The sequence below is a fragment of the Zootoca vivipara genome, chromosome 17 (assembly GCF_963506605.1).
Source record: "Zootoca vivipara chromosome 17, rZooViv1.1, whole genome shotgun sequence".
In the NCBI taxonomy this organism is placed as follows: domain Eukaryota; kingdom Metazoa; phylum Chordata; class Lepidosauria; order Squamata; family Lacertidae; genus Zootoca; species Zootoca vivipara.
Genome location: NC_083292.1, coordinates 28765060 through 28785785, shown reverse-complemented (window position 1 = coordinate 28785785; position 20726 = coordinate 28765060). Strand labels below are relative to the sequence as shown.

Here is a 20726-nt window from a genome sequence, read left to right as displayed (position 1 = left end):
CGCTACCTGGCAGGCCGCTCTACCTTCCCCGCTTCATCTCCCCGTCGAGTTCCGGGTCAAAGAGAAAGAAGAAACTTTCCGGCGCTTTTGGAAGATGCCGAAGCCCACTCAGGGGGGGCCGAATCCCTTATTTACGCGCTGGCTCCAGGAGTGGCGCGACCAGGCCGCCGAGCGCGGGCGCCTCAGGAGCCAACGCGCCTATGAACGGGTAAGCCACGCCCTCTAGTGGCAAGCCACGCCCTCCGGTTGTTTTGCTCCGCCCATAGAGCCCCCTTAATACCCAATTTATAATGTATTAATATAATACTAACACATAATATTAAACTTTTTTCTGGTCATTGGGCAGGGACCTTATCCTTTGTTTTGTTGTCGTTTAGTCGTGTCCGACTCTTCCTGACCCCATGGACCATAGCACGCCTTATCCTTAGCTAGGAGTAAAGTCGCCATGGGAACTCTGTTTTTGGCTGAACAAGCGGGATCGATAAGCGTGCATAAATGATGGGTTGGATCCTGACTTAGTTAGTTACTGATTTCACGTTAGTTACTGATTTCAATGTGTCTCTTCTAAGTATCACTTACAATGCAATCCTGTACATATTATACTGTACTGAGAAATCAGCCCCACTGAAATCCTACTCCCCAAAAAAGGAGTATCGGGTTGAAATTGAAGTCTGGATCCAGCTCTAAGTATCAGCAACTATGAACTGACCCAAGAGAATATGTATGAGTTCAAATTTCACAGAGTGGTTGTGGCCCTGGCCTAAACTGCCCTCCTTGTCAGTCAAAGTGGAGAGACAGGGGAAACCATGTGCACCTCTCCTTATAATCAAAATAATAAACAAATCCTCTTCCTTGTGTTCAGGCGCTGAGCTCTCTCCACAAATACCCACTCCCTTTGCGCAGCGGGCGCGAGGCTCGGATCCTCCAGTATTTTGGTGAGCACATCTGCCGCCAGCTAGACGAGCGGCTGGAGAGACACTGCCAAGCCCAGGATGGCACAGTGTTGACAGGTGAGTGGTGAGGCAGCCATGTGAAGGTCCAATGTGTGCTCGAGTCTGTTCCTTAAATAGAAAGTAAGATTCCAGTCCTCATGGTACTGAATAAAGGGCTGGATTAAATAGGAACATGTTATTGTTGTTTAGTCGTGTCCGACTCTTTGTGACCCCATGGATCAGAGCACGCCAGGCACTTCTGTCTTCCACTGCCTTCCGCAGCTTGGTTGGTCAAACTCATGTTCGTAGCTTCGAGAACACTGTCCAACCATCTCATCCTCTGTCGTCCCCTTCTCCTTGTGCCCTCAATCTTTCCCAACATCAGGGTCTTTTCCAGGGAGTCTTCTCTTCTCATGAGGTGGCCAAAGTATTGGAGCCTCAGCTTCAGGATCTGTCCTTCCAATGAGCACTCAGGGCTGATTTCCTTCAGAATGGATAGATTTGATCATCTTGCAGTCCATGGGACTCTCAAGAGTCTCCTCCAGCACCATAATTCAAAAGCATCAATTCTTCGGCGATCAGCCTTCTAGGAACATAGGAGGCTGCTTTATACCGAGTCAGACTATCTGTCCATGTAGCACAGTGTTGTTTGCCCACAATGGTTTGCAAAAGCTCTCCAGAGTTTCAGACAGTCCTACCCGAAGATGCCAGGGATTGACTCTGAGACCTTCTGCATGCAAAGAAAGTACCCTTCCACTGTGTTTTGGCTCTGCCCTCTGAAACAAGTAGAGTCTTCTCTTGACACTTAAGTCATATTCAAGGAGAAGCCTGGTGAGTATCCCCTGGAAGGAAGTTCCACATTTAGATGCTGGCAGAGTGAATGTTGTGCTTTGGGTAGCCAACTCCTGCATATCAGAGGGATGGAATAAAAAGGAGGGTCTCAGGTGATGAGGGGAAATTCCAATGGATGCAGGCAGGCCTCACATCCAATGGATGCAGGCAGAAGCCAGCCCCACACTAAACTCCCACGTAGCTGCATATTGGATTGCAGTCTAAGGTAGCCCCGGGCTGTTCAGGGCTGATATGAACAGGGCAGCATGGGAATTGGCATCGTCTAGGTTGGGCCCTGGGAGCTGTTCATTTTTCACTAAAGCATCACAGGTTTCTAGTCCTTAGGGCTATGGTGAAATGTAAACGTGAAAACTGGTAACATTTCATTTAATGAACAAAAGCTAAGCAGGACTTTGGCATTTGGAAAGCCTAGTCTTTTAATGCATTCACAGCTGCTTGCTCTTTTGCCCCCTCTCTCTTTTGCCTGTCTCTCCCTCTGTGGGGGGGGGGCAGGGAAGTGCATATATGAGCAAATCTCCTTCATTGGTCTCAGCTGTGGAATTTCATTAGTCTCCGCTAAACATCTATAAAACAGAGTTTATACTGTGAATTCCAGGTCTGCATGCCACAGCTTCTTCTCAGAAGGATCAAGAGGATGGTGAGCTGCTTGGCAGCAGAGACCCGCCTGCTGCGCTCCAGCCTGCCCTCTGTGCCACAGAGCCAGATCAAAACAAAGGACAGTGCTTAAAGGTCCGTGTAAATACCTTGCCCTTACAGGCAATTGAACTATTAGTATGGCCATGTCTCAACTCTCTCTGCCTGGGCAAGTTTCTCCTAAATTCGATAGGCAGCCCACTTCCCCTCTTTTCCTCCTCCCGTCTCTTGGAGTGGGGCTGAGTGGATTTGCGGTAGGGTGATGATGCTGTGATATTTTCCCACGAATCATCCCGGCCACTGCTGTGCTAGCAGCTTACCCGTCTGCTCGTCCATGCCTGTGCCGAGCGCTTAAAGCAACATGTGCATTACCATCAGAATGGGCTGACAAACATTCATTGAATGATGGTGCAGGTCATAGACTAGAGCAGGCATCCCCAAGCTTCGGCCCTCCAGATGTTTTGGACTACAGTTCCCATCATCCCTGATCACTGGTCCTGTTAGCAAGGGATCATGGGAGTTGTAGGCCAAAACTTCTGGAGGGCCGCAGTTTGGGGATGCCTGGACTAGAGCAAGGGTTGGGGAACCTTTTTCAGCCTTCTCTCCTTGGCAACCAGCAGCGGTAGGTGCAGCCAGAGGCACAAGTGGGTGGGGCTAGAGTCAAAAGTGGGAGGACCAATGGGCATCACTCCTAACCTTTGTACAGCAGGCACTCTTCTCCATCCTCCACCAGGCAAGTAAGAGACCTTATTACAGTTTAAAGACACATTCCAGCCAAACTAAACATGGCTCTGGTTTTAATTTACAAGGGGGTCCAGGATACCTTAAGGGCCGCCTGATCCCTTCCTCATCATTGATGTCTTCAGGAGAGTCACTGTTAGTGCCCCCCGCCCGGCATGGCTTGGGTGCCCACCTCAAATCCACCAGGAGCTGTGCATTCAGCATTGTGACTCAAATTTTGAGGACCTCTCTCCCATTTGAGATCAGGCAGGCCCCCTCTCTGCTGAATGTCCAGCACTTACTGAAGACATTTCAGCAGGGATTTTGACTGAATTCTGATTTACTTACTGTATTGGTGAGTTACTTGCACACCACTTAGATGCTGTCATAATTCAGCAGTACAGTATATAAATTCTTTAAATAGGTAGATAAATAGGGTGTTGCTTAGGGAGAGGCTCAGAGGAACACATTCGGCTCCCAAGCCTGAGTTTCTCACTCCCTCTTGGGCTACAGCTTCATGGATGGATTAATACCCATTCTTACTGTCACCCAGAGGAAGTGAAATTCATCTATTCATACTGTAATTTGCTTGAACACTGGCCTGAAATGGAGTTCTACTTTAAAAGCTACTGCCTTCTGGTTCTTTGCTGTCCTGCCCCCCCCAAAAAAACACATTTGATTGCTACGAGCTGCTGTGCCGCAGAGGATCACGTAGTGCCCACGCACAGCTGTCTTTCATATTTCCATGGGTCCCGGGGCAGGCAGCTTTCCCAGCGGATGGTGCCGAAAGCACATTTATCCATTTCGCTTCTTAGCCCGCCCGCCAAAATGCTCTCCTACAAAGAGTGCGCTCTGCTCCTCCCCGAATGGTCAAAGGCCTTGCAACATAAAAGACCTTTCATCGAATTTTGAAAGAGGCATTGTGGCTGGCAGGGAAGCAGTCAGGGAAGGTAGCTGGCCTGGTTTGCTCATGAAAACATGGAACAGTATTGGGTCAGTTCCCCCACCTCCCACCCCGATTTTCCACTTTTATCCCATAGAAGGGCATTGAGAACTAGCTATGAATCAGGAAGTCCCTGGTTTAACTCCTGCTTCTGTTCCATGCTTACCAGGTCACTTTGGGCTAGTGATGGGGAACCTTTTTCAATGGAGAGCCGTGTTCCTTTCTGGTCCGCCTGGCAGGGGGCAAATGTTGGTGGTGGGTGGGGCCAGAGGCAAAAGTAGACGGAGTAACAAATAATTTGTACTTTTGTACAGAAGGCTAGTTTTTATACACACACACACACACACACACACACACCTCTCCCTATCTTTCATCTAGGCAAGTGAGTTCATTATTAGAGTTCAAGGCCATGTTCTGGCCAGGGGGAAAAACCTCAAAGCTTTCAGCTGGACTGGGGAGGGGTGTGGCCTGGGGAGAGCCCTGAGGGCCAGACAGACAGACCTGGAGTGTCACATTTGGCCTCCAAGCCTGGAGTCCACCCCCACCCTGCCTTAACAAAGTCCCTCTCACTCAGCCTCAGCTCTTCCAACTGAGCTGTTGCGCTCAGGTCCTGCTTGCGGCCTTCCTATTGGGACACCTGAATGACCACTGAGAACAGGATGCCGGGCTAGATGGGCCCCTTCTGGCCTGACCTAGCAGGGGTTTTCCTTGTGTTCATCTGTTCTTAAGACTGGCGGAGTCCCTGAAGAAGACACACCTGGTTTCCCTTTTTCCTTTCAGAAGAAGCAAGCAGTATCACGCCAGCGTGGCCGGAGGTACTTCCCAGATCCCCGTTCTGGGGCCTTTGCCATTTTGGTGGCTCTGTACCAGGACAGTGTGGTAAGATAACAGCTGATGCAGAACACAGTAAGCCAGACATCCCCAAATTCGGCCCTCCAGATGTTTTGGGACTACAACTCCCATCACCCCTAGCTAACAGGACCAGTGCTCAGGGATGATGGGAATTGTAGTCCCAAAACATCTGGAGGGCCGAATTTGGGGGTGCCTGCAGTAAGCTCAAAAACATAACATTTGGGGAGGGGGAGAACCTAGAGCCCACATTTCCCAGAGGGCTTGTGGGGAAACCCCAGCTGCATGATGAAACCCTGAATACTGGGGGATTGTGGGAATGGCTTTTGTTTTGGAATCCTCTTTAAGAAGTCAGCAAAGGTGGGGCAGTGTTAAGAGGCGGGAATCCTGGGAGGAAATGTAAAATCTATCCTGCCTTTTTGACACTTCTTCCAGAATCCTCACTCCCGGGGTTTCCTGACAAAGCCGGAATTGCAGAGAGCAGCTCAGCTGCTGTGCGAGAAATCTTTTTTTCTGGTGAGTTCCTGTATGATCTGTATTATTTTATTGGTACTGTTGTCACTTTGGCTAGAACAGTAAACTTATATTGATGAATTCAGAAAATCTTGGGATACTTCCAGACTCTTAACTGTTTTGCAGGAGGGATTCCAGCATGTCCCAGAAGTTTATGTTTGTGCAATTGAAATGGATTAGAACCCTTTGTCACCCTCGTACAACAATCCACTCTTTTAAGATTCAAAAGCTGACCTTTTGTGGTTAGAAAGCGATGAGGAAATGCATGGGAAAATGGGGGAGGGATGAATGGTTAATGGGAAGATGTATAAAAACCCTACAAGCAAATTTGGACGAATGACCATTGCCATTTAACCTCTCCGCAAAGAGGTAGGAATGAGTGCTCAGTTATGACCGAACTAGTTTAACACCATGTCAGCTTTATGCAGGGGAATCAGAATGAATACGCAGTAAACAGGCCGTTTGGAGGAGCCCTATTGTAGTGATAATCTGGTTACGGAATATCTTGGTCTGCTTTATGACCCCGCACTCCACAATAATGCAGATACCAGTTTGCAAGAAATGTTAGAATACATTATGTGTGTGTGTGTGTGTGTGTGTGTGTGTGTGTGTGTGTGTACACACACATACACCGTGTTTCCCCTTTTTGAAGACACTGTCTTATAACTTTTTTTCCTCAAAAAAACACAGGGTGGCTTACTTTCGGTGGGATGTCTTATTTTTTATTTACCGGTATGGTTTTTACGGCTCAGGGCACTGGCTCAGGGCGCTGCTGGGCTCTCTTGAGTGCTTGGCGCTGCAGCAGCCACCGGTTCCGGGTGGCGGGGCAGCAGGCGTCCTTGGCCGGGCCAGGCGGAGGCCGCTGGCTCAGGCGCTCCGCCCACCGCTGCAGGGTGCTCCAAGCTCCATGGCCAGGCCAGGCAAGGAAGAAGCAGTGAGCCCAGCGGTGGCGGCAAGCACGGAAGCGGCAGGGACGGCGGTGGACGAGAAGGCGGAGCGTGGAAATGCAGCCAGCAAGGCAGGAGCGTGATCAGCTGTTAAGCGGCGCTCTTGGAGCGCCGCTTCACAGCTGATCGCGCTCCTGCAGTACCGGCCGCATGGAGTGACTCTATGAGTGGAGGTGCCTGTGGGGGTTGGTTTCCACGGCGCCGAAGTATGGCTTATTTTTGGGGTATGTCTTATATTTCTCAAATGCTTAAAAACCCTGCCATGGCTTACTTTATGACTACGTATTAAAAAAGGGGAAACAGGATATATATATATATCAGCAAAACACTTCAAAGGCATCAGGATCCCTCCTTGTGGGTTGGTGGGAGGGAGGGGAAAGTTCTGCTTCGGCAGGCCCTGAGGTGGTCTTCCCCGGCCTCCCTTTCTCTCCTGAGATTATGTATATTGTTGTTGCTGCTGCTGCTTCCCCTGACAGGCTGATCCTGGGAGTAAGAACACTGCCTGGTCTGCAATCAGCACTCTGCTTCGCAAGGAGCTGGTCCTCAAGACCAATATCCCAGCCAGGTAAGGATGTTGCGCCAGCTACCTGGGAGGTAAGGGAGAATCCATAGATAGCACATAGCTTGTATTGGAGTGAGGCGTGTGAGCTTTTAGCATGAGCCACACATTTGCTTACGGAAGGCATAGGCAAACTCGGCCCTCCAGATGTTTCAAGACTACAGTTCCCATCATCCCTGACCACTGGTCCTGTTAGCTAGGTGTGATGGGAGTTGTAGTCCCAAAACATCTGGAGGGCCGAGTTTGCCTATGCCCAACTGTATGAAGTGCTCAAAAGTTTTAAGAGAAGAGAAAGACGGAAGCAGAGGATCTTTGGGTCCCAGAAGGGATGCCATCTTTCACACACACACACACACACACACACACACACACACACACACACAGATATGGGCAGGGACCCTGCTGCCTACATGCCCCATCAGTGGAAAGCCCTGCTTTGTCCTGTGGTGTCAGCCATTGTCTCTGACCAAAAGGATAACAGAGACGTCCCCTGTCTGATATGCATTGGGAAGGGGTTCCAGACAGGAGGTGCTGCCACACTCAAGGCCCGGTTCCTGCATTGTGGGGAAACAAACCTCCTCATCAGAGGGGGCCAGCAGGAGGCCTTCTCCTGCGCAGCCCAATGATCTGTCAAGTATAGAGCGGGTGGGACCATCTTCAGCATGAACCTGCCTAGGATTGGGAGCTTGCCTAGTGAAGCTGAAGCGCAGCAGCCTTTTAACTCTGGAAACATCAACCGGACACAGGGATGGGAGAGAGGCTAGAGAGGCCTGGTGGAGGCCCTTTTGACTTACCCTCCTCTGCTCCAACAGATATTCTCTGACGGACTCAGGGCTCACCATAGCCCGGGAACTGGCAGCTTTGAACGAGCCAAAGGAGAAGGACTCCGACTCTCTGGCAGCCAAGGCAGCTGACTCTGGAGACCCCTTGCTGCTTTTGGAGGGAGACGATGAAAGCAAGCAATCTCCAAACAGGGACGCCTTGCCCAAGTAAGTAACCTCCTTCCTGAGCAGCTACTTTTCTTCTCTCAGGGAGGTGCGTAGCAGAGGCAAAGAAGCTGCCCCAGGTGAGGCTTACTGTCTGCAGGCTGCGCTCTGTCCTGGCCAAGCATGTTTGATTTTGTTTCAAATTCTGCCCATGAGCTGCCTCTTGATTCCCAATCAGCACCACCGCCCCATGCCCCCAAAAATTTCGGGTGGTATGCCAGCCCTGTTCTCTGGCACACCTTGCCAGCAGCACATCCAGAGAACAAGGCACCGGAGAGAAGGGAAAGGCAGAGGCCTCTCTCTGTTAGCAGGACCATGGAATCCACTCCCTGCTGGAGCAGGGCACAGCTCACTCCACCAGATAGGACAGGCATCCCCAAACTTTGGCCCTCCAGATGTTTTGCACTACAATTCCCGTCTTCCCCTACCACTGGTCCTGTTAGTGAGGGATCATGGGAGTTGTAGGCCAAAACATCTGGAGGGCCGCAGTTTGGGGATGCCTGAGATAGGATCTTGCTAGGTTATATTATTTGTGTTTTATTGTATCATCTGCTAGAAGGAACAAAATGTAAGCTGCTTTTTATTGTTTACTATTGCATTTTTAATGCTTTGTTGTTTTAATTTTGTGAATTTGTTGTTTTAATTTTGTGATTTGCTGATTTTGCTGCCAAATGGGGGTTTTTTTGCTGCTGTTTAGCTGGATCTTTTATATGGGTTTTTGTTACATTTTTAATTGTAATGTACTGGCGTTTTTTTGTTGTTGTTACACTTGTTATCTTTTTTAAGAAGCTCTTTTTGAACCTTTGTGAGCTGCCTTGGGGGGCCTTTTTGGCTGAAGGGCAGCAAATAAACTCTACAAATAAAGTTCTGTAAGTTGCTTAGAATATTTTTATGTAGCAAGCAACCAATACGTTGAATGACAGACAGACAGACAGACAGACAGACAGACAGACAGACAGACAGACAGACAGACAGATAGATAGATGATTGATAGATAGATAGAGAACACACGTTAAAATGTAATAATGAAATAAATTTACTGGTTTTCCAGGTCAAGCTGCAGAGAGCCAAGGGCAGGGCTCTTAAAACCCCAGTTTACTTTTCACCCTGGGAACTTTGATGTTATCCTCTGTGTGGATTTCATTGAGACCACGGGGTGAGTGGCAGCTGGAGGAGTGAAGCACACACACTTGGGGGTGGGGACTGTGTTTCTGTTGGGGACGGGGCACTCTCAAGATCACACATGCCTGCATTTATTTACCCAGAATAAATGCCCCTTTCCTAATTTGGTTCCAATTTAGACGTGTAAAAGACAGAGCAGCAGAGGAACCAGCCATGAGTTTGCATGACAAGAGTATGCTTTGACTGCCTTTCAACAGGGGTGGGCAACCCCCACTGGCAAAAGTGGTGGTCCAATCTGGCCTGTGAGGCTAATTTCCCCAAACCACGCCAACCTGTCAATCAGCCGTCACTGGGTGATTCTGCATGGGCTTGCATGCTTTGGTTCCCATTGTGGTAACTGCCACCTGCAGCCAAAGCAGCAAGATCTCCTCCCCAGCAGCTGATGGTCAGTGGGTTAAATCCTGCTCAGTCCCCTGCAGGAACCAGGGCTGAACTCTTTGCTCATCAGCTGATGAGTGAGCGATCAGTCCTGCTTGGTGCTGCTTCTTTGGCTACTCTTGCCCCCACTCCACCTCCCCAGGTCAACTTAAACAGGTGGGTAGGCCCACCCATCTATCCATCATCTAGTGTCACCTGATGATTGACAGGTGTGTGGTCCGGCCCACCTGTCAAAGTTGGCTCATGGGGTGTGGGGAAATACAGATCTGGCTCGCTGGGCCTATCAGGAAGCTTCTAGAAACCATGCAAGGTATAGGTGCTGATCAGAGAGTTTCTTGTGCTGCAAAAGTGGATCTTAATAACCAGCAAATCGGCATTTGACAGAGCAGATGTAGACGGTAGAAGCTGTCTCCTTGCTTATGTAGATCGGAAAATCATATTTTGGATAACGAATTGGTACATTTATCATTAGGACTAGATAAGCTTGTGTTGCGTTCGTCAATTTTGTAGTGCCTTTGTGAGAAATACAATAAAATGTAGCTGTAATTTTTTTAAAAAGGGAAGAGTGCAGTTGAAACCAGGATTATCATCTCAGGATAGCCACTTCCCTGATTTGTTGCTGTGGTTGTTGGCAGTGTAAATGTGCTCTAAAGAGTTGCTCTCCCTCCCCCCAATTCCCCCCTTTAGTGGTCCCACGTCCCGGAAGCAAGATTTGGTGAGTGAGCTCCAGCGCCACAATGTTCCCTTCAGCATCCGGAAGCTTCACATCGGGGACTTCCTCTGGGTGGCCAGGGAGAGAGTCTTACCTGTGGCGGGTGAGTGTGGTGGGTGGTTTGGGCCATGCGATAGGAGGATCCATTGGAGGAGCATACCAGGATTTTGCCTTCCCTCTGAACCTGCCGCTTCACCGATAGCCCGCTTCAGTTTATCTATTTTTTACATTTATGTGCCCCCTTTTTTCCTCCAAGCAGCTCAAGCTGATGTACATGGTTCTCTCCCCTCCGCATATAACCCTCGCAACAACCCTGTGAGGTAGGTTAGACCAGGCATCCCCAAACTTCAGCCCTCCAGATGTTTTTGGACTACAATTCCCATCATCCCTGACCACTGGTCCTGTTAGCTAGGGATCATGGGAGTTGTAGGCCAAAACATCTGGAGGGCCGCAGTTTGGGGATGCCTGGGTTAGACTGAGAAGGCAGTGACTGTCCCAAGGTAACACAGGGAGGTTCGTGGCCTGGTGCCCTTGCTTCCCTGTGATGACTTCTTTAGGGAAACAGGGTCTGGTACCTTGAACACCTTTTCGATTACCTAAAACTGCACCAAGGATGTGGGCAGGGGAGGAATTGCTCTGGCTCCCTTCCAGCTCCATCCATGCGACCATGTAAGCCTCTCAGCGCTCCCTCTGCAGTTCCACACCTCCTCTCAGGAGCTAAGGGGCAGGTGGCGATAGGACAGAGGCAGGGAAGGGAGTGACAGTCCTCTGATCATTACAATTCCACCTACCTACCCTTTCCTCCCCACCCCTTCTACTGCCAGAGCCTATGATGGCCTTTAGCATAGGCGCCAATTCCTTGGCCAAACACGGTGCAGCATCAGTGACAGGCCCTCCTGAGCATGAGAGTGGAGGTGCCCTTGATGCCGAGTGGCCCTGGGCCCGGCCCTCAGCCCCTTCTCGACTTAGCTGCCAAGTATCCCGTTTTTCGCGGGAAACCCCCAGATTTTAATCCGTTTCCCGCTGTTCTCCCAAATGGAGAAAAATCCTGGGAATCCCCTGGATTTCCTACCTGCCAAGGAGCCTCCATTTTGGGTGCTGCTCTGCCCAAGGGTTGGTCACCAGAAATAGGGCAGAGCGGCACCAGAAGTCGCTTCTACGCATGCCCGGCGGCCATCTTGGTGGTGACCGCGTGGCGGCGGCCGTGACCATGCGGCCACCACCAAGATGGCCGCCGGGCATGCATAGAAGCGACTTCTGGTGCCGCTCTGCCCTATTTCCGGTGCCCACACATGGGCAGAGCGGCCCCGGAAGTTGCTTCTTCCGCGCTGCTGCTGATCCCGCATTTTTCAGCGGGAGACTTGGCAGGTATGCTTCTTGACGATGTGCGCATAATGCATGTTGCGTGTGTGACGTCACAAGATGTGTGGTGTGACCCTGGGGCCCCCTCAGTCTTGGGCCCATGCTGGCGCCTCTGGGCACTACCCATTTTGAAGTTGCCTTTCGTTGAATGGCAGAATTGGAAGGGACCCCAAGGGTCATCTCGTCATCCAACCCCCCCCCCCCCACAAAGCAAGATGAGATTGAGTAACTCAGCCTGTGCTTTGGAGAAAGGCTGCCGCTCAGGGGCAGAGGATCTTCCTCGCTTGCAGGGCATCCCACATTCGCTTTGCACTGTTCTTCAAGTAAGGAGTCTGAATTCCTGGAGAGCTGCTGTGAGGCCTGTATTCCTCTGGTGGGCATTGCTGGCTGATTTGCGCTGTGGGCAGGGGCTCTGGTTGTATCTCTCCCTTGGTTTATCAGGTTGAGGCTAAACCGACATTCTTTTAAACAGTCGCCCTCCTCCCCCCCCTCCTTCTTTCCTTTTCCAGGACAGCCACCTGCCGCTCGGGAGCTGGTGCTGGATTACGTGGTAGAACGGAAACGGATGCCGGACCTGTGCAGCAGCATCATTGATGGCCGCTTTCGTGAGCAGAAGGTGCTGCGCCGCTTCTGCGGGGGGAGGGGCAGTAGTCGCCTGGAGCCCCGTGAAGGGAAGGGACCGGGATCAGGCAGCCTGATGCAACGGGCGTGGTTAGGTGGCCATGATGAGGGAGGAGAGCCACAGGCAGTGGTTGTCTCAGCACAGCTGTAGGAAGAGCCCTGTTTGCCTTCTCTGCTCTGCAGCCTGATGGAACGGCCATTGCTCGGTGGCAGATGAGGGAGGAGGAGAGCCCAAGGGAGCTGTCTGCTCAGCAGAGCAAGAGGGAGATGCCCTGCTTCCCTTCCCTCCCTCTCCGCCACTCTGCCACATTTCAAAAAGTGATTGCACCAGGCGAGAGTTCCTCTGAGCATGTGTCGAGAGCCCTGGAAAGCAGTCATTTTGTGTGTGAAAGAGCAGGAAAGAGAACATGCACTTGGGGAGCTCTGAAGGCTTCTCCACTCCACTCCACACCTGCAGCACCCCCCAGCTCATAACTAACCGCTTTGCTTCTTCCTCCCAGTTCCGTCTGCGGCAATGTGGCATTTCCCACCCCATCTACCTGGTTGAAGATTCGGGCTCCACACAACACCTCAGCTTGCCCGAAAAGACTCTCCAGCAAGCGATGACCAACACCCAGGTAGGGGCTCCCCAGGAGAGTCGGTACTTCTGTCTACCTGGCTGTGCTATCTCAAGCCCAGGTAGGGCTCCCGCTGTGCATGCTTCCCCCAGGATCTGCTGGCACTCAGCCACCTTGGATCCTGCCTCCATCCCTAACTTGTCCCTTGCCATGGCAACCGCTTCAGGGTTGCATATTTGGGGGGGTTAGGGAAGGCTTTAGCTGCCTGCACCTGGGAAGTGGACTGGCAGCTTCCAGCAGCTGTGATAACTGTCGTCTTTCTAATACAGTGGTGCCTCGCTTAATGAATGCCCTGCTTAACGAAATTTCCGCTTAACGAAAGGTTTTTTCTAGCGGAGGTTGCCTCACTAGATGAATTCGTTTTACGAAAAATTTGTCTAGCGAATCCCGGTTTCCCATAGGAATGCATTGAAATTCAATTAATGCGTTCCTATGGGCAAAAAAAAATTCAAAAAAAATTCAATGCATTCCTATGGGATTCGCTAGACGAATTTTTCGTTCTAAGAAAAGACCCGTGGAACGAATTAAATTTGTCTAGCGAGGCACCACTGTATGGTTTAACAGAAAGCAGAGAGGATGGACCAAATGTCTCAAATAACCCTTTTCTAATGTAACTGGCAGACAGAAAACCAGAAGTTTCTTTCCCTTTATTTTTAACATTTCTTACCCCTTTGTTCTCCCCTCCCCTTCTTTCCTTTTTTGCTTTCTTGTCTTTTCGATTCTCTCTGTTATAGATTTTACTGGATTGTGAAAACTAATAAAAATTGATTTTTATTTTATTTTTAAAAAGATAACCGTTGTCTTTCCCAGGTGGTGGATGACTTCTTTGTTAAACGCACTCGAGACTTACGGGAATCTGCAGCGTATTTGACCCTGATGACGCGTCAGCTGACCAGACTGTACGAGGCGAGTTTGGAGCGGGGTGAAATGTGGGCGGGGGAGGGGGGCCCTGCTCACCCAGGACAGTGGCACATTTAGTTTGTTTCTCTGCTGTAACTGCCTGCCTCTTCTGTGTATTTTTCCTCCTTTGGTTTGAAAAGATTTGACTTAAGCTCTTGCCCTGCTTCTTTTCTCCCAAGATGTGCCAAGACTGTTTTGGGAGTTACTTAGTGCTGTGTCCGCAGCACTCTGCATCTGCTCAGGAACACTTCTTATTACTGATTTATTGTTGTGATTGGTTCTTATTTATCCAGGCCAAGGCCTAGCCTCTAGCATGCAGATAATCAGGGCGCAATGTTAAATCAGCTAAGGTTAGATTAATTGCTTTTAAAAACCTTTCTGAGTGTCAGGTAAAAACAACAACCTCCACTCATTTAAGGGTCAGTTTTTTTAAAATGCAAGCGTTTGGAATCAGACAGGTAGGCTGTACCTCTTTCGGGAGGGAGCATCGGACTCCACATGTACTTGTGCATCACCAGGAAGCAAAGATGAGGCTGGTTTGTCCGCCCCCATCCCCCTTTTAGAACGATTGATCTGTTCTACAGAGATTCAGTTAACTGGTGAAACCTCGTCATATTAAAGTTTCTTTCAAGGAAGGGTCATAGCTCAGTGGTCGAGCATCAGCTTTGCACACAGGTATCCCCAGGTTCAGTCTCCAGCATCTCTGGGTAGGGCTGGGAAAGAAAGACCCTGTCTGAAACCCTCAGAGTTTATTGACAGAGGACATTATTTGCATGGAGAAGGTCCCTACAGCAGGACTGCGAGAGAGAAACCCGGAAATTCTGCTGCTGGTGGTCAGTGTGTAAACCAGCCTTTCTCAACTTTGGGCCCCCAGATATTTTTTCGACTACAACTCCCATCATCCCTGACCACTGGTCCTGCTAGCCAGGGATGGTGGGAGTTGTAGTCCAAGGTTGGTTTAGGCAAGGTTTTCCAAACTTGGGTTGCCTGCTGTTTTTGGACTACAACTCCCATCATCCTTAGCTAGGCAGGACCAGTGGTCAAGGGTGATGGGAACTGTAGTCCAAAAACAGCTGGAGGCCCAAGTTTGTAGACAATGTAGGGCTAAGAGGACCATTGATGTGACTCAGTAAAACAGAGATTCCTGTGTTCCGTTTAATCCGGCAACAACTTCAGCAGGCAAGCCCGCTTAGCTGTCGCGTGAATGAAATGGAAGTTCTTTGCTCGCTTGAGCTTACTTGGGTTTTCCAGGGCCGAAACAAATGGTCGGCGAGTTTATAACAAAAAAGCTGGCTGTCCATACAAGGGAGCTGGAGGCAGGGAGAAGGAGGGAAAGGTGGTGCTGTGAGTCTGAAAGGGGAGAGTGGAGGAGAATGAGGTTGTGAGCCCTGTAGCTGCTAAGGACTGTTCCTCCTTTGTCTTCCCTAGGACAAAACCCTTCTGAGCTGTACCAAGGAGGAACTGGAGCAAGAGCGCCCTCTGCAGCCCAGCGCCGGCTCCTGCCGGCTCCTGACCTTTGCTGAGTTTAACGAAGGGGCCGTGAAGAACAAGGTAGTTTCTAATGTACTCCACATCCTGCATAAAGCAGTGATAGTTCAGTCGGCAGAGCACGAGACTCTTAATCTCAGGGCCATGGGTTCGAGCCCCACGTTAGGGCAAAAGATTCCTGCACTGCAGGGGGTTGGACTAGATGATCCCCATGCACCCTTCCAACTCGGCAATCCTAGGATTCCTCATGTGGTTAAAGGCCACTGCCGTGTCTCCCCCTCATATTCTCTCCTCGCGGGTTTGATTTACAAAGCTCTCTCTCATTTGCGCCCCCAACAGTCCTGAAAGGGTGCTTGCTGTTCTTCCCTTTTCTCTCTTGCTTTCCTTCTTCTTTTAATGTGTGTGTGTGTGGGTGTGTGTGTGGGTGTGTGTGTGTGTAGCAGATGGAATGTAGGGGGCACCTTTCTTGATCAGCCCAGCTCCAAGGGCCTTCTACAGTGAACCAGGCAGAGGGCCTTCTCAGTAGTGGCTTCCCATCAGATGTCAAGGAAATAAACTATCACCTGACTTTTAGAAGACATCTGAAGGCAACCTTGTTTAGGGAAGTTTTTAATGTTTGATGTTTTATCTTGTTTTTAATATTCTGTTGGGAGCTGCCAGTGAGTGGCTGGGGAAACCCAGCCAGATGGGTGGGGTATAAATAATAAAATTATTACTACTACTACTGCTACTATTACTATTACTAATACTATTATTATCAACTCCCTCTCCCAGGCCCAAACAGTGAGTGAGGTCTTTGCGCGGCAACTCATGCAGATCAGCGGCATCAGCGGAGACAAGGCAGCTGCCATCCTGGAGAGATACAAAACACCAGCTAGGTGCGGAGACAGGTTATGAAAGACACAAGGTCATTGGCTGGTTGGGGTGGTGGAGGAGGCTGTCCTCTACTCGATTGCCTAGCTTGGGATTTCCCAAACTTGGGTCCCCAGCTGTTTGGGGACTACAACTCCCATCATCCTCAGCTAGCAGGGCCAGTGGTCAGGGATGGTGGGAATTGTAGTCTAAAAGCAGCCGGAGACCCAAGTTTGGGAAACCCTGGCCTGCCTTAATATAGAAACCTAGGAGCCCATCTGAGTGAGCCCAAAGGCCCATCAAGCATCCTATTCTCACAGGGCAAACCAGATGCCCCAATGGGGAGCCCTAAAGAAGGACCTGAGCTCAACAGCACTCTTCTCACTTGGGTTTCCCAGGCTGCTTCAGATCCTGGAGGGTACGATATAGCCGCTACTACTCATAACTATTGATAGCCTTCTCTTCCTTGAAGTAGCCTACCATCTACCTCTTGTGGGAGCCGGTTCCACAGTTGAACTATGCACTATGTAAAGAAAGCCTTTCTTTTGCCATTCCTGAATCTCCCACAATGCAGATGGGGTAATCCAAGTTCTAGTACAAGCACCCCCAAACTTTGGCCCGCCAGATGTTTTGGACTACAATTCCCATCTTCCCCGACCACTGGTCCTGTTAGCTAGGGATCATGGGAGTTGTAGGCCAGAACATCTGGAGGGCCGCAGTTTGGGGGTGCCTGTGCTAGTATTACGAGAGGTATTCCCCCTTATCCACACACACTTCTATGTACCTCGTTGTGTCCCCCTTCCCCCAGATTCAGGTGGCAGGGGTTGGGGAAGACCTTTTACCATCTGAGACCCTGGGAAGCTTCTGCCAATCTGAGTAGGTCAACAAAATAAGCCTGGCCTAGCACAAGGTAGGGTTCCTCACTCTGAGCCAGGGGATAGCCTGCAGCTTTGCAAAGGCTGTTGGACTCCACCTCCCATCAGCCCCAGCCAACATGGCCAGCCGTGAGGGGTGAGGGGAGTTGTAGTCTAGCACCATCCAGAGTTCCTCATGTTCCCCATCCCTGCTGTAAGCTATCTGAATGGGTTTCGGTTTGCCATCCCTTCACCCGCTTTCTCTCTTTCCCTTCAGCCTCCTGGCTGCTTACGCTACTTGCCCAACGCCACAGTGCCAAGAGCAGCTGCTGAGCGATGTCAAATGCGGCAAACTGCAGAGGTGAGCAACGGAGCTGCATGCTTCCCCTCCCCACCCCAGGCTTGGAGCTTCGGCATGCAGAAGGCATCTTGTGCAAGAACCACACAGGATGTGGGTTTGGGAGCTCAGGCAACGGACAGAGATCTAGCAGAGAAGAGTCAGCAGCCTAGAACAGGCTTTTAGCGGTGGGAATTTGGGAAACAAGGCCAGAAAAAGCACCGAGGGAGGGGCAGGTCGGTTTTAACCACACCCTGAGGGTCCAATCCTGTAGCCTGAACCTCGGAGAGCCCCGCTGCCTTGACAGTTGTCCTGTTGTTGGCTCTGCCACATCCTAAGCTCTGTCCTTTTGCTTCTCTTCCTTCCTCCTTTTGCTTCAGGAACTTGGGCCCTGCCTTGAGCAAGACTTTGGCTCAGTTGTACTGCACATCAGGACCGCTGCCTTGAACCAGTGGGAGGCTGTGGGTGTGTGCCTGCGTGCCTACAATTCACCAGCCAACGTGGAATACGTCTCCCCACTGCCTGTTGTGTCATCACAATTACCGTATTTCAGCAGCCAGCAGCTGTGGGAAGCTGGCCCCAGAGACACCCAGCACTGTTGCTCCTTGTAAAACACAGGTGCCAAGGAAAAGATGGGTTTGTCCTATTGCCTTATCGCAGGGGCAGCGAACCCGAAGCTCTCTGGGCCTATGAGTTTTTTCATGCAGCAACACCTGGTGGGCCGGAGGTTCACCACCCCTGCTCTAACATTCTGTGCCAGATGTTTACGAGCCCGAAATGCACTTCCTTGCCACAAGCTTACACGGGATCCAGGTTGACACTGTCTGTTACATCACCCACAAGACTGTTGGAGGAAGAGCACCCCGACTGGGTTTTTTGGGCCCCTTTTGGCTGCTAAATTAGGGCTTGCCAAGTCTCATCCCTCTTGATTTTTTCCTCCTTTTTTTTTAAAAAAATATCTGTCGATATTCTAATAAAATTGTAGCATTTTGTTTTGCAAAGGCTCTTATTATTATGTCTTCAACCCCAGGGGCCCAGAAAAGTACTTTCCCACACCGTACACCTTCTTACAGAATTAGCGAGGGACAGCTTTAAAAGGAAATTAGACAAATCCACTCTCGCAACAGCGATGGAAGGCAGGGCTGCAACCATTTAGGAATTGCCGAGAAGCGGAGACCAGCTTAGGAATGTTAGGAGAAGCTTCGTAATGGCATGATGCCCTGTCGTACCCAAGTCTGCGTATGCACCAACATGCCCCCCCAAAGAATCATGGGAACTGTTGTCTAAAGGTACTGGGAATTTCAGCTTTGTGAGGGGTAAACTCCCATGATCCTTTGGGGAAGGCCATGTGCTTTAAATATATGGTGTGTATGCAGGCTAAACGGAACCTCGCATCCTAGAAGCAATTAAACTGTTTGCCGTTGGAAGTGGGATTTGGTCTTAAGGACTTGTAAGGACTTAATTTGTCTCAAGACATGCCATAGCTGAGTAAATTGGAAGCAACTGAAAAGGTTTTAAAAGATATGCTGGGCAAATATTTAAAATGCTCATCTACCCCCCCCCCCAAAATACCCTGAAAGTGCTCTGTGTGGAAATTAATGGGAGAAAACGGGGAAAGAAGCGGTCTCCAGTATTTCCCCTCAGCACAATCACTGAAAGAATTTGTAATATTTAAATACAAATATTATGATTTCCTTCCCTTCCAAAGTTCAGTCAGAAACAGTCCCATTTTTAGACTGCCTGTTCTAATTAAACACAGGGGAGAGGAAATATATGCGTGTTTTTTGTTTTTGCAGTCTTTGGGTGAATTAGCAAGTTGTGCCCAGTGGTTGTTTTTGCCTGCCTGATAGGAAGGAGCAACGTGTTCTGTGGTTCTTTTGGGGGGGGCAGCCATTTGGTTTTAAGAAATTCAGCCTCTGAGGCTGCAGTTTGAAGCAGAAGACCAGCATGGGGGAAGAAGTGCTTCATCTTTTCTTCTTGTGCCATTTCCCCGCTGAAAATTGCCCCACCTTCCAGCTTCTTTATGCCCCCTTATGCCTACTGGGAAGAGCAGGGAGCCTCCAATGAAGCTGAATATGCTGGATGATTCAGGAAAGATGAACGAAAGCCCTTCTTTCCGCAGGGCACAGTTTCAACCATGGAATTTGCTCCCACGATATCGGGTAGCTTTAAGAGAGGATTAGAGAAACTCATTGATAAGCCTAGCAGTGGCTACGAGCCATTGCAGGTGGGGAAACTGCTGTTGCACTTAGATCCTGGTTGTGAGTTTTCCATCGGGAAGGATGCTGATTCACCAATGTTCTTGCCTTCTCTTACAAGGAAAATATTAAAAAGACTTGCGTACTTCCCAAAGGATGCGGGTGGCTCTGTGGTCTAAACCACTGAGCCTCTTGGGCTTGCTGGTCAGTCCTTGTGGCCTGAAAGCGAGATGAGTGCCGCAACCCCATAGTCGCCTTTGACTGGACCAGGAGTCCTTTACCTTTTACTTCCCAAAGGTAATTTAAATGTATGTTTGGGAGGTTGGGGGCAGGTTCAGCAGGGTGCGAAAGCCTTGAAGAAGTTCTTCTTAGCCCACAGCAATCTTCCCCTTCCAACTGCACTCCCGGCAGCTATTTCTTCATTTCCAGTGTTGACAGAATACTGTCCACTCACGGAATTCCTCGGGACAGTTTACGAGTACAAATTTTAACTATAAAATGCAAAAATAACAGGAGCGTCACTTCGCCCGAGCCTCGATGCCCATAAAGCACAGGCTAGGCATGCTTGTGTAAAAGCTCCTGTGTTGTCGGCCTCTTCACCAAACGCCTTGTGTGCGAGGCTCCCACCTGGCGAGTCTGTGGCCAAGGGGAGATTTGAGCCAAAGGCATGCCAGGTCAAGCTCTTGGCTATTTCACCTTTGTGCTGCCTTACTTGTGGGGCTTCTCAGCCTGGGTCACCTGACCTGCCCCCTTCAGAGATGCAAAGGATTGGTTCAGATCAGGAGAGGGGAACCCCAACTTTCTTAGTGGTGGCGATTCTCCGGGGTCTCAGACTGGGGGCGCTCTCTGCCCTGCCTGGAGATGCTGGCGATGGAACCAGGGTGATGGAACAAAACAGGTGCTCTATCCAGATGTTCTTGGGTCCCCTATCCCTGGTTCAAATCCACCCCTGCCCTTTTTTGTGGGAATACAGCTACATAAGAGCCTGAATGCAGTACAAACCAATAGTCTAGCATCTTCTTCTCACAATGGCTAACTAAACGTCTCTGGGAAAAGCCCACAAGCAGGCCCGGCTCTAGGGGTAGTCTCGGTGGCGCGGGGCGCCGGGGCGCCGGGTCGGCAGGAGGGCGCTGCGCCCGACCGGCTTGAGGCGGCCCTGCCCACAAGCGGGACCTGAGCACAACAGGTGCACACATTCGAATTTCGCCTGGTTTCTCGGCACTTAACTGTATGGAATGTGTGGTCCCTGCTGAAAATTCACAGCGCCTTGAGAGTCACGGAACGTTAAGGG

At 50.2% G+C, this 20726-nt stretch overlaps 1 protein-coding gene across 2 annotated transcripts; it reads left to right on the top strand.

Annotated features, from left to right (window-relative positions):
* The first annotated feature begins 20 nt into the window (after positions 1 to 20).
* MUS81 (MUS81 structure-specific endonuclease subunit) lies at positions 21 to 20523 on the top strand. 2 transcript variants are annotated; one of them, XM_035098733.2, is made up of 16 exons: positions 21 to 208; positions 863 to 1010; positions 2380 to 2513; positions 4861 to 4959; positions 5365 to 5445; positions 6866 to 6954; positions 7761 to 7937; positions 8986 to 9090; positions 10182 to 10309; positions 12078 to 12184; positions 12690 to 12806; positions 13617 to 13712; positions 15135 to 15257; positions 15969 to 16072; positions 17178 to 17261; positions 17618 to 20523. In XM_035098733.2, exons 1-16 carry the CDS (start codon positions 95 to 97, stop codon positions 17682 to 17684), a joined length of 1773 nt encoding a protein of 590 aa, XP_034954624.1. In that variant the 5' UTR covers positions 21 to 94; the 3' UTR covers positions 17685 to 20523. The 2 variants fall into 2 exon arrangements, with proteins under 2 accessions (XP_034954624.1, XP_034954625.1); XM_035098734.2 differs by lacking the exon at positions 8986 to 9090.
* Positions 20524 to 20726: the final 203 nt, after the last annotated feature.